This window comes from Lampetra fluviatilis, chromosome 41 (genome assembly GCF_964198595.1).
Source record: "Lampetra fluviatilis chromosome 41, kcLamFluv1.1, whole genome shotgun sequence".
In the NCBI taxonomy this organism is placed as follows: Eukaryota; Metazoa; Chordata; class Hyperoartia; order Petromyzontiformes; family Petromyzontidae; genus Lampetra; species Lampetra fluviatilis.
The window spans coordinates 8,046,440-8,059,864 of NC_136315.1; the positions used below are offsets into that span (position 1 = coordinate 8,046,440).

The window sequence follows — 13,425 nt, forward strand, 5'->3', positions numbered from 1 at the left end:
CAATTAGTAAGGATTGTTACGTAAGCAGCACATGCCAGTTCGTTACTAATACATCACACCGGTATGTTGGAGAGCAAAACCACAACATTTACAACCTGATTATGACGCTTCGCCAGTAATTACAACTAGCTTCATCAGGCGACAGCCAGATTTGAGGAGGGGTAGCACTGAGCCTGCAGTGGAAATTCCACATTCCTATGGTGGTGAAGAGTGTTTCCGTGGCACGACTTTCCACAAAGTGGTACTTATTTTGAAATCAGCCATGGAAGGATGAAGGGCCGAGTCAAAAAATTATACATTACTATGATGAAATGTGAAGTCGAGTCAACCCCAGACCGGGACTTTGAAATCTGAACCTTTCAATCACATAGCCGCGCACCATCTGGCTAATTTTCAGTCCTTACACATAAAATAAAACAGATACATTTGCCGTCGCAGAATACAATGCATTATCATTCATTAAAAGAAATTCACACGTGGTTTTCAGTACAAATTAAACATGAAAAATCAAATGCAGCCATACAAGCCGGCGTTAAGCGACGAGTGATTTTTAAGTCGACGGAAAAGCTTACTTCCGTCTCGTCTCAGTAAAACAAGGAATGTTGGAACCACGATGGTCCAATGGTTCCAACAACAAGCCAAACACGTTGGGCCCAAAACGTTGGGGCATGTTTACCGGGATACCATTCCTCACCGTGCACCACTGTGCTTCATTTCAACAAGCGAGCTCTTACCGAGTTTTCCTCCCCCCCACCCAAAAAAAACCGTCCAGCTATGGCGATGACCTAATTACGCGCGGGGTGAAGCATTCCACAGCGCTGGCTCCACAGCGCTGGCTCCCCGCGCGAACAACAACACTGCCGCCGCTTCCCGCCACGAACCTAGAAAATGCTTCACTGCAAAGTGATGCAATGACTCCACCGTAGAAACCGCTGGGTCCCCCACACTATGCAAGAACGCTACAGAACCAAACGGATACTTCACCCTCCTTTGCGCCACCTCGAGTCATTTGGTCGATCCGCCACTGGACGAGGGCCTCCTCAACACCGTGCACATCATGGAGGATTTCGATTTAAAGCTTTCGTGACTGCAGGGATTCATCTTCTTGGTTCTTTCGGTAAGGTCACGTAGAAGGGAAATAATAAAATAATACAAATAAAACATAATAAAATACAATTCTCACGACGTTTCGGCCACAGCGCAAGCAGCCGCCCTCAGGTGAAGAACAGGTCTGTCAGAAAGACAGCGTCTGAATGAGACAGTGTCTGAATGAGACGCTGTCTTTCCGACAGACCTGTTCTTCACCTGAGGACGGCTGCTTGCGCTGTGGCCGAAACGTCGTGAGAATTGTGTTTTATTATGTTTAATTTTTATAATTTTATTATTTCCCTTCTACGTGACTTTACCGAAAGAACCAAGAAGATCATGGAGGATATTTGACCGTACTTCACCGCTGCTGGTCCATGCGGCATGGTGAAGGTGGGGGGGCATCGATGTGGGTGCATAGCGCAACAGATTTGGCTGCACTGCCCCTCTGCTGGCCTCCTTGGGTCGCCCCACAGCCAGCCCATAACACCCTGGCGTGCATAGTGGTCGCCTATTCAAGCACCGTCCAGGCTCGAATCAGCTTGGCTTCCGTTGTCTTACGAGACTGGGAAGCATTCCAAGTGCTTTGGTCATTATCTTACTCCTAGACGCCAGTGAGTTCATGCATTAACCGAGGTCGTATCTCAAAAGGGCCCTCACGGTCTCGCGTGGATCAAATTAATTGATAATCGGTTTAAATGTCTTGCTGTGTTACATTGTTAATTATGGCACTAAATAAACCAGGCAATTCTTGATCTGACGTTACAATTCGGGACCGACGCGATTTTAGTGCTTGACTTGGGCTAATCCACATCAAGCAGGGTCTTTCCCTGCTCTATTTATGAGCACTTAGGAAATGGCTTGGCGTTACACCGAGCCTCTTTCCGATCAATACAAATGTGTAGGCTGCAAATGCAACTTCCTGCGCATGATTTCATGGCTAATGGACATCATAAAAGCGTATTTTTTAAAATGAACACTACAAAAGCTACATGACTGCACTCTTTTAAAAGATAGTTGATTTTGGAAAAACAAGTCCATAAACAAACGTTGCGTGGCCTTGCGAGCCAGTGAAACATTTACAAGTGGCCGATGCAGGCACGTTAACTACGATATTCTACGGATTATGGAAGACGCACCCAAACTTGTAACCGGTGTCAAAAAGGTCAAACTAATTAACTTTTTTTATTTTACAACATAGAGCCCACCGAGTTAAATAGCTCTTTTTCAGAAGTGACCTGGCCATAAATGATATCTCAACGAAGTGGCTTATCATGTGGAAATGTATATCAGCCAAATACTCGAAACGGACGTTTCTAAATGGAGGGAAAACCCGGAGAACCTGAAGAAAAATCCACACGGCCACGGGGAGAACATGCAAACTCTAAATATACAGGCGTCAAGGGTCGAGATCGAACCCACGACATCCTGTATACCGAGGAAGTTAACAGTTAACAGGCAAGGTAGTTAACATCTCACCACTGTGGGATACAGTTCTAGGTCACACACACACACGGCTAGCAGATTATAAGATGCACCCCCAACTTTAGCTTAAAAACAACAGGAAAAAACAGTGCGTCACAATCCAGTAAGTGGTAGTAGATGTGGCATAATAGAATGAACCCATAGGGGACTCTTCAAATGGTAGCAATGGAGACACAAGGGTGCAAGGGTTGGCAGGCCAGGCACACACGGGGACCCTGCAAAACTCCAAGCATTTTATGACGGTGTTCCCCACAGTAATTAGCATCCTGATAGGATTTTATTTCGGTCATTTTAGCCCAGCTGGACAACATACAACCCAAGGTATTATCGATTTTAATGAGGTCCCTAATAATATGTGAATTTTGAGGTTATTGTGATTGTCTTTATCCCCTTTAGCCACAGGACTGCCCACAATGCAGTGCACGTAGAATATGTACATTGGCTCAAATTTGTTAATTGCAATCCATTCATTGTGTTCCAAACACATTGCGAGTTCAAATCCTGGTTGGTTGGGGGGGGGGGAGGGCGTTGACTCAGCCCATCATCATTTCCAGGTCAATAAAATCGCTTCCACTTTGTGCGAGAGTCAACAGAGGTTGTCCTACGGATAACCTCACATCCACCAGCGGAATGTGCAATTTACACCACTGGCTCAGGATCTGTGAACGGGAGATGACAAGGAGTAGCGTCCCAATGCTCAGTTGGGAAAAGAGGAAAACAATTAATCACCGACTTTTTGTTTGACACCGTGGCACACAATCAACGTGCACCGCTACGCATTCCACCAAAGTCGGTCGCATTCCGCGAAAACCAAACCGCCGCGCGGGAAGGGCCCCACCTGCGTGTAGTTAAAGTTCTTGACGCCCACACAGTAGACCATGGCTCCTTGTTGCCGAGCCAGATCGGCCTGCGCAACCCCGCGACCACAGGCACGGCAAAAGACGGGGTCAAGGTCAGCGGGCGCTCGGGCGAGGGGGGGGTCAGGGCTCGGGATGGTTGCCCGCATGTCCGCCCAACGCAAATAACACAAACGCGCCCGGCGCACACTCACGCACGCACGCACTCAAAATCCTTCACGGCATCGTTAAGATCGCGATCGAAAAGTCAACGCGGACAGCGGTTGTTGATGTCACCTCTCCCCCCCCCTCCTCCACCATCATCGCTTCCTTCTTTCTGCTCGACCGAACAGCTGTTGTAAAGCTGACACCCGAACTCCCACCGTCTGCGCTCTACAGTAAGCCAACATCTGGCTTTAGTTCTGCACTGCTGCGCAAAATTCACGGACGTCGCATTACGCGTAAACGAAAGATGCATAATTTGTACAGTGCGCTGAACAGAGACTGGGAAAGCAAACGAATGGGAATTGACAAAATATCCCTTTTCAAATGTCAGTATTTAAAAAAAATCACTCCCATTGCAATGTGCGACCTCTGTAGGTTCAAATATTCCGACTTGCTTCTCTCATTGCCTACTTGTGAAGAAAAGCCACTGTCCAAAACACTAGCTCATTACAGACCGAGTGCATTCAAGGTTACGAGGCAATAAGGCAGTGTTTGCAAATGACGACGGTGCTAAAGTATGCTCAGCCTGTGCTCGTACACGTGGCCAACGCGAACGCTACCATCAAGCGTAGAAACCCAGCACTTTGCATTCTGCCGAGCAGCGATTCTTCTGCACCGGACGTGGCCGCAAAACGGCGTACGTACCGCTCTTTCTGCGTAGGAGAAGAAATATTCCGTGAGCTCCCCGTCAGTGAGCGCGATGATTATGCTGGCAGCCTTTTCGCCTACGAGAAGCAGTGCGGAGGAGAAAAAAAAAACAATGAGCGCTCTCCGCCGAGCTTTCAGGTCGTGCCGAGCGTTATTTTTGAGCGAGGCCCGACGTTTCCACTCCGCGCGTGGGGAGCGAGCTTCTCCAAGGGAAGCGAAGCGAAACGCGGAAGCTCTCGGCACGGGGAGCGAAATGTCGGACGATGTGCCGCGACAAAATACGCGGGAAAATACGGAAAAACGCAGCCGAACCATTTCGTACTCTGTTTCTTTCGGTAAAGTCACATAGGTAAAACATTAAAATAAATTAAATCACGACGTTTCGGAAGCAACACAAGCCTCCGTCATCAGGTGTAACCGCTCCAGTAAAATTGCTGTAGCGTACTGGAGCGGTTACACCTGATGACGGAGGCTTGTGTTGCTTTCGAAACGTCGTGATTTAATTTATTTAAATTTTTCACCTACGTGGCTTTACCGAAAAAACCAAAAAGTATGAATCCTTGCAGTCACGAAAACTTAAAATCTAGAATGAACCATTTCGGTTCACACGTCAAATCCGTTGTTAGAAACAGCCACAGGAATATGTTTCATGGCATCATTCCACATTTCACATTGTGTATTTAATTATAATAATATACAGCCCTTTGTTCATCTACTGCTGGAGGAAGGCCTCCCCCACAACTTGTCAGTAATGGGGGGGCTATTTGACCATACTTCACCACGATGCTCAGAGCATGCCGGTTGGCGAAGGGGAGGTGCCTTACCACTGATGCTAGCCGTGGCTGGAAATACAACTCCGCTTGCCAGGTTCATAGCACTGCACCAACCACCTGGCACCACGTCTTCTACTCCACCATCACTTTTTTGTTTTACCATGGTTAAGTAAGGGCTTTGCAAAGTATAATGGAGGACCACCCAAAGCATTCCAACGTTCACCATTTCAATTGTTTCTAAATCTAATTACTTGGCATTCCCACAATTCCAGGTCCTTTATTTCTTGACATTTACAAAGCAAGCAATACATTTAACATTCAAATTCAAGCAAAATCAGTGTATCACCAGCAGAGTCAGGATTGCCTCGATCTATGCTGGCGATTATCCAAATCCTACAAGCAAGGAGCCTCTCTTAACGATATGGGTAGAATATTTATTAGGGTATTCAGCAGAATTATAAGATGCTCCTGAATACAAGACGCACCCCAAACGTGTGCCCATTGTCAAAAGAGTTATACTAACCTGACCACATGAACAAACAAACATGCACACACCTACCAGATTATTACACACACCCCTAAATTTGCTTTACATTATGGGAGAAAAAGAATACATCTTTTAAACCCGAGAACACAATAAAACACATTTTACACATTCTCCTGACTTTATTCTAACACCCTGCAAATCACAAACGCCAGTTCACTGTTGCCCACCATGACACAGGTTTCTGTGTTTTACCAATCATCAGGCATGTGAGGTGCATACCCCAAAATGTGAACTAAACTGGTAAATGTGGAAAATTAAAAAGTGCCAGATAGAGGAATGGAATTTAACACGGATATCAATATGGGAGCAAAGTGCGGCAACCTTTGAGCCTACGTTTGAATGAAAAAAATAGGACAGTGCTGGCTTTCATCAGACAAAAGGATTGGCTAGGCGTAATGTTACATGAATTACGTAACGAGTTGCCCAGTTTAATGTTGTGTAAATAACAAATAAAATAATCTTACTTTACGCGTCACTGCACGCAACAAGTTTCTGCCAGTGCCCTGGAAAAGTGATGACCAAATCACCGCAGATTTTAACAGATTTTTTAATTAGCATTTTCCCACCAGTGGAAAGGGGAAAAAAAACACTTTACGCCAACAAGCTGTGGGCCATCTGTAGCCGAAACGATTTGCAACAGAGTAATCCATTGCAAATTATTGCTTATAAAAAGGCAGTAAAAAAAGACCACATACCGTAATAAAATTCTTGCTGTATCTGCTCGCTCGCCTGGGTGGAAGATGACAGATAAGTGTCAGCTGAACGAACACGTCAACAAAATTACAATTCCTTATAGGGGAAACACATACTAATTAACTGATTACTAACATAGTTGATATTTACAATAACACACATTACAACTCATTACTAATCATAACAATTGACTGATTACCAATCTATTATATAATTACAATACCCCCCAACCCCACCTGAAATCATCACACCTGCAGGAGTTAAATGATGACGTCACCCTGCTGCTGCTCTATTTAAGACCGGGAGCAAGTGGAGGGCTTCTCCATTCTGGCGAATTGCCCGATGATGCTGGATGATGTAATTACCAGCGAAACGTCGTACTCAAAAACTGGAAATGTTGTGGATTCACTCTTCAACACACCGGTGGGCTAAAGTAGTGAACTATTTGTCTTTTGTCAACGTGACACTTTTTTGCTGATTGGCCGTGTCGGGTGGTGGAGGGTTACGACACATTTATAAATAACGCGATCTAACCCAAAAACGTTTATTATGAATAATATTGGTCGCGAAAGCCTACGTGTTTAAACGTCAACAAACACCGTTGGCAAAACTGAACTACAAGTCCACATAGGCCTCTTTGCATGCCGAATTAATACCATTTAATTCTGCTCGCATTTATTTTCCTCAGGAAAGCCTCGTCGAGTCTCAAGACTTTTTTTTGTTAAGGCAGGTCCTGATATGTTTCACAACAGAGTAATTTTCAGGGGTTTTATACTGGTAGGAACCTCCTGGTTACACCAGCCCACAGGGGATTACTGTGTCCGTCGTGCAGGGAGGGGCTGGGTGGGGAGGGAGGGGCTGGGAGGGGAGGGTGGGGAGGGGCTGGGTGGGGAGGGTGGGGAGGGTGGTGAGGGTGAGGAGGGGCTGGGTGGGAGGGGTGGGGCGGGGCTGGTCACCCCGCGGTGCCCTTATAAAACTCAACGTTTAGCCTACTCACGCCGGCTTGTGCCCGCCCTCACAGTCGGCCATATTTGCGGAATACACCACGCAGCCGTTGACCCTGGCCATTGACTGAGCAACCCAACGTTCCTACCAGCTCCCTCCGCAGGACAATGTGCTTATTTTCGAACCGCGAACCTTTGCAATGAGCGGCAAAACGAGCAACAGCTCCCTCGTGTCACCGCCCCTTGGCAATTAAACCGAACCGTCCGATTAATTTCAATAGACGCAAATGAAAGATGTTTTCCTCGCAGTCCACAGGACATTCAACACAACATAGCGGGGATATCCCGTAACCACGGTAACACTCCAATATTTGAAAAAAAGGGGAAAACATTGCCGTGTACTTTTCATCATAATAAACCAGTTTTATGAAATAATACTGGATGACTGGCACGCGGAGTATCACGCTTGACAGTGGCGTGCCATCTCGAGCCCGGTCTGGGGCCCATTCCCAGACTGAACCGCGAAGCTCTGCTTACCGATGGATTTCCACAAGAATGTTTCCGTTGCTTCATGACGCGTCGTGATATCACAGTTGGGGGACGGCCAGCGAAAAAAATATCCAAAAAGACATAGATGTCGGAGAGAAACTCACGCGAGCAAACCCCTCATGCATGCAGGTGTCTCCTCCGATCTGCACCTGGTTCAGCTCCTCCAAGCCCAGCTGTATTTGCTCCCTGGAATGCCAAGTGAACACACGGACGATGTCAGAAATGCTGCCGAGCAAAGGCTCGATAACAGTTTCCTGTGACCCACACGGACAGTAGAAACCCTCTTAACGACGGTCGTTGGTTCCACGAAACCGGTCGTTAAGGGATTTGGTAGTGAAGCGGGTATAGGGAATACACGTTAAAGCCTTAATTCGTTTCGACAACATCAAAAGTTACCCCTTTTCACCCAAAAAAGTACTTCATGATATTTAAACAATGGATAGTAATACATAAAAATACAATATTTAAATAAGTCTAATCAATGCATTCATTCATATTTACTGTACCTACAAAAGCCCGTCGTCAACAGGGGAATGGTCGGTAAGCGAACACATTGGACTCTATGGAGGCACTACACTACACTATACACTACACATTGGGCTCTATGGAGGCACTACACTACACTATACACTACGCTCTACACTATACACTACACATTGGGCTCTATGGAGGCACTACACTACACTATACACTACACATTGGGCTCTATGGAGGCCCGTCGTTAAGCGATTAGTCGTTAACAGGGGTGCTCGTTAAGGAGAGGTTCTACTCTACACGAAAGCTACCACCAGAAACAACGGAATACACCGCCGTGTTTATTTTACTCATCGGTTTGATAAAAATGGGTAACAATTTGTGGAGAGTGAGCAGCAGATGGTCTACAAACAGAACAAGGTCCCCTTGCCGACGGAATGTGAAATTTCCACCGCCGGCTCAGGAAAGGATAAATGTTGAGAATCAGGGAGGTTTTCTTACAAAAGTGACACTACATATTACTCACGTTTTCATAATTACACAGAATCAAACATTTTCATTATAAGAAAATGTAAGATTTTTTTTCATACTTTTAAGCACCAACTAAAATATTGCACAATTTCAATACGGAGGCCACAGTCATGTCGAGTTATATTTGCTTTAACATGTCACTTTGTTCGTGTGTGGATAAAACAGAGTAATCACATTTAAAGGTTCTATTGAAATTAAGGGGATGGCATTGGTGGTGGCGATTTGCCAGCACAACAATGAATTCACCATCTTCAACATTAAATGTAATGGGGGGGGGGGGGGGGCATAAAGATGATGCTCTAGATCACAATACATGTAATCAATCATTTGTGCGAGAATCAACCATTTTTCCAACCATATACGTCGTACTTAAAAGGGTTCATGTAAAAAAAACACATCGCCAAAAGTGGCCACCACATTGACCACACTGTAAAAAAAAAACAATTAACCCTAGACCCTGGGCCGTGACGGCAAGCCCAATTGCCGGGCCATGTGGCAGCATCGTTACTCCTCTAGCTCACTCACGCTATCCGCCAGGAGGGTCTCAACAGCGTCCCTCACCGTCGCTTGAAGAAGTCGGACAGGAAGCCCTTTTGGAGCCCACGCACGCAACCTTCAACAATGCATATTTCAACCCTGGTGTTGATGATGATGATGAGGACGATGATACTTGGTAAGCCAAATGGGAGTTGACAAGATATCAAAGAGGAACAAACACCTCGTGAAAGACCCAACGAAGCAGAAGATCCCCGATGTTGATCTTCCACAATGCCCGAGAACCGCATCCACTGCAATTTGGCTGGCCATCGAACAAAGATGGTCGCTTTCAGATGCGCTTTTGCAGCCGCCTAAAACGCTCTTCCTTCCGATATCAGGAAATCACTGGAGCAATGCCCTGTTTAATCATCTAGACTGAAAACTAATTTCTTTAGAACTGCTTTGTGCGTTTAGTTTTTTGTCCTTCCCCACACCTCCGATTAGCATTGTTGGCTACGTGCAGTGCGAAAGACGCTCAACATACGTACATACAAACCATGGCAGCAGCAGATGCAGATACTCGATGCACAAACGGGAAATTAAAACAATTCTCTGATGTGCGACTGTGGTCACCCAGAACAGACCATGGAACGTACAGAACGACTCAATGCCCCCATTCACAAACACGAGAGAGTGAATCACAGCAGCGATGCACCACTGTGCTACTCTTGCAATTATTTGGCATCAACCGTCTTCAACGTAAAATTATAGCCGTTGGTCTGCATCAACATCGGTTGGCAGTGTTCATGATGGAGTCAGAGTTCGTTTTTTTTTCGGTTCGACTCCCCCATGACCCAACCTCAGAGTCCACTCGCATCCTGCCTTTATGGATGCTCGTCTCATCTTGGTTTTGTTCTAACTTCCTTCAGATAATAGTTGCCAAAACGGGAGCAACTTCTCACATCGGGGGCGGGGGCACAACGACACAAAAATCCACCACGCAGTAAACAGCGCGTGCACTTTCGAAAACTCGGACATCGCACGAGCAGGAAGCGAGCAGAACCTCAGGCTGGCCGAGCTCGTGTTTCCATCCCCAGAAACCTCTCATCTGCAGGAGCTCGCAACCTCCATCCTTGCAACATTTCCTTGCCCCAGCTGCCACTGGAACCTTCACGTGAACCCTTCGACGCATCCCAACTCGACGACAGAAACCCTCTTGGCTCTACAGCCTCCACGAATCCGAGCGGTGGTGGCTACGCCCGCGGCCCGCGATCCAGCACCGTGGAGGCAACGAGGGTTGCTGCATCGCGCGGAAACATCGCGAAACTCCCTTCGCGTAGGTGTCACGGAGCCATACCCTGGCTTGCCAGGAGAAGGTGACACGGCAAAGTGCAGAATAATATAATCGGGCCTTTCTGTATGGGATCGAGGGTAGGACCCTGCGAAGCGTGGGGTTTCTCCGAGTTCTTTAGTTTATTCCCACGTGTATAAAACGCCCGTTAAATAGGCCGAAAAATATCTTTATATATAGAGGACTACAAAGCTCGGGAAATTCTTTCCGGTGGCTCGCCGCCTGGCTGCTGCCTCACCGCTTGCCTGTGGTGCCCTCAGCGATTGTGAGAGATGCAATTTGCATGCACGACGCTACTATATAAAAGAAAACTTTATAATCATAAAATCTCTCATCTCCAAACACTGGATGATCCACGATGTCACTACCTACATCCGCATACGAGACCGCAGAGCACCCCGATACCCACTCTGATCACGTGGGGGCTGGACACGTCGTGTCGAGGAATGACGACCGAGTAGCAACCAAAGGTTACCACGCGACTTCTTTTTCATTCGCACGGCCGATGCAGACTCAGAGCAACGACTACAATTTCACATTCAGGTGGCCAAGCCAGATAACCGCGTCGGGACCAGTGGAGTGTATCACTGTGATGTCTCCCTTCGTATTTGTTGATCGGGCAATTGTGTTGTTATACGTTGCATGGTTTGTTCTGAACGACCAGTCGTACACTGGAGAGTTTTTAATTTTCCGTTTGTGCATCAGGAATCCGCATCGGTCATGGTTTGTGCAGTGGCTGCGGTTTAGAAGATGTCAGCCGCAGCGATGGAGCGATGAAATCAGCTTCAGGTGCAGCAGCTACAAGAATCGTTGCACAGTGAGACCATAAAAGACAGCGATGGAATTGTGGATGCCTTCATCCAGCAGTGCATAGATAATAGCTGATCATGATGATGATGAAAGAAACCTTTAGTAATTCAATAACAATGTCCAGCAGCTGGATAGTTTATTGCATCGCGAGCCTGAGAGATGGCCGATGGATGCCTTAATCCAGCAGTGTATACACTATGTCTGATGATGATGACAGTGATGATGAAATATCCCAACAGTAATTCAACGACATAAAAAAACTATTCTGCGACTTATAATAATATCATTAATAGCTAGGCAGCCACGCCAAGAATGAGAGTAATGGTCCCACTGTGTTGCCGCCACTGGCGTGTGTGCGTGTCACGGTTGGTGTCCCACCTGTTTCCTGTTAGGGGCATGACCACAGTCCCATGGGTGGAGAAAACAATGAAGGACATCCTCAGCTGGGGGCTGCAGCAACAAGCAGACACAATTCTGGTCATTGACAACGTTCATTCTCACGCAGACGGGGGGGGAAGGTGGGAGGGAGAGGAAACAGCGCATCAACATTCCTGCATATAATGACATATTACACGAGCATTTCTATCTTCGCAATATTCATTCATTGAATAAAAAGGGAAATTTGTTAAATAATTAAATGCTGCCACTGATGTTATCAAACTCTGGTTGATGGCTTCGTAGTGCAGGGCGCCGCGGTGGTGAGATGTTAACTACCTCGCCTGGTATGCAGGAGGTCGTGGGTTCGATCCAAACCTGACACCTGTATATTTGGAGTTTTCGTGTCTCTGTCCCTGTGGTCGTGTGGATTTTTCTCCGGGTCCTCCAGTTTTTCCCCCTCCACATTTAGAAGAATGTGTTTAGAGTATTTATTCGGCTGCTATACATTTCCACATCGTAAGCCACTTTCGTTGAGCTATTATATGTGGCCAGGTCACTTCTGAAAAAAAAGAGCTGTATAGCCCAGTGGGCCTTACCTGGTAAAATAAATACATGGTTTAGTTTAAATATTCTTGGGTTTTTTCGGTAAAGTCACGTAGGTAAAAAATTTAAATTAATAAAAGTAAAATTATTTTTATTTCTTGTTTTATTTTACTTTTATTAATTTTAATTTTAATTTTTTACCTACGTGACTTTACCGAAAAAACCCAAGAATATGAATCCTTGCAGTCACGAAAGCTTCAAATCTAGAATTAGTTTAAATAGTTTAATAGCATTGCGCCAACCACTGTGCCACCACTCACCACTTTAAAAACGACAATGCAGGAACCATACTGTACAAATTATTAATTGGACGATTAGGCTCCAAAGGAGGCCAGTGGGAGTGCAGTGGTCAGGGCATGGAGCTATAGACCTGGCGAGTGTGATTCCCTGCCATGGCTCACATCGTGGTGAAGTATGGTCCAACAACCCCCTCAGAGAATGGCAAGATAAATGTTCTGACAGACCTGTTCTTCACCTGAGGACGGCTGCTTGCGTTGTGGCCGAAACGTCGTGAGAATTGTATTTTATTATTTTTTCATTTTATTATTACCCTTCTACGTGACTTTACCGAAAGAACCAAGAAGAAGAGAAATGTGTTTTAAGTATCAAGAAAATATACATTTTCAGACGTGTCTCCTTGTTAATGAATTAAAATTTCACATCACCCATATAATTTATATACAGTACATGCATTGCGAAGCAGTTCATCGTACACATGAATGTTTATGGGTGAATAAGTAAGCAAGCACATCGGCACAATAAATACATGCTTGTGAAATAACTACATGTGTTTTTGTTTTTACAAATAACTCTTACAGCATGTTCTAAATCTGAAATAAATCACAAGTCCACCGAACCAGCTGCAAGGATCAGTGTAATGCAGTGGTCAATGAACCCAATGACCTCAGATTGATTCCAGGCCACAAATAACATCAGTGACCAGTGATGCCAATACCCGTCCTGTGCCTCCACTAGATAGACTCGGCCTTAAATGTCTCTCTCACATTGGGGTATG

At 45.8% G+C, this 13,425-nt stretch overlaps 1 protein-coding gene across 3 annotated transcripts in view; it reads right to left on the reverse strand.

Moving 5' to 3' along the window:
• The window catches only part of LOC144946516 (anthrax toxin receptor 1-like), a 90,090-nt gene that overhangs the window by 67,405 nt on the left and 9,260 nt on the right, over positions 1–13,425 (reverse strand). For 2 of the 3 annotated variants that reach the window (XM_078875478.1, XM_078875477.1), the window contains exons 3-7: positions 11,808–11,879; positions 7,891–7,972; positions 6,296–6,329; positions 4,278–4,357; positions 3,410–3,478 (exon numbers count right to left, since the gene is read on the reverse strand). In XM_078875478.1, the coding sequence (XP_078731604.1) occupies positions 3,410–3,478; positions 4,278–4,357; positions 6,296–6,329; positions 7,891–7,972; positions 11,808–11,879 (337 nt within the window). The remainder of the gene's footprint in view (positions 1–3,409; positions 3,479–4,277; positions 4,358–6,295; positions 6,330–7,890; positions 7,973–11,807; positions 11,880–13,425) is intronic. The other variant, XM_078875479.1, reaches the window with a different exon arrangement.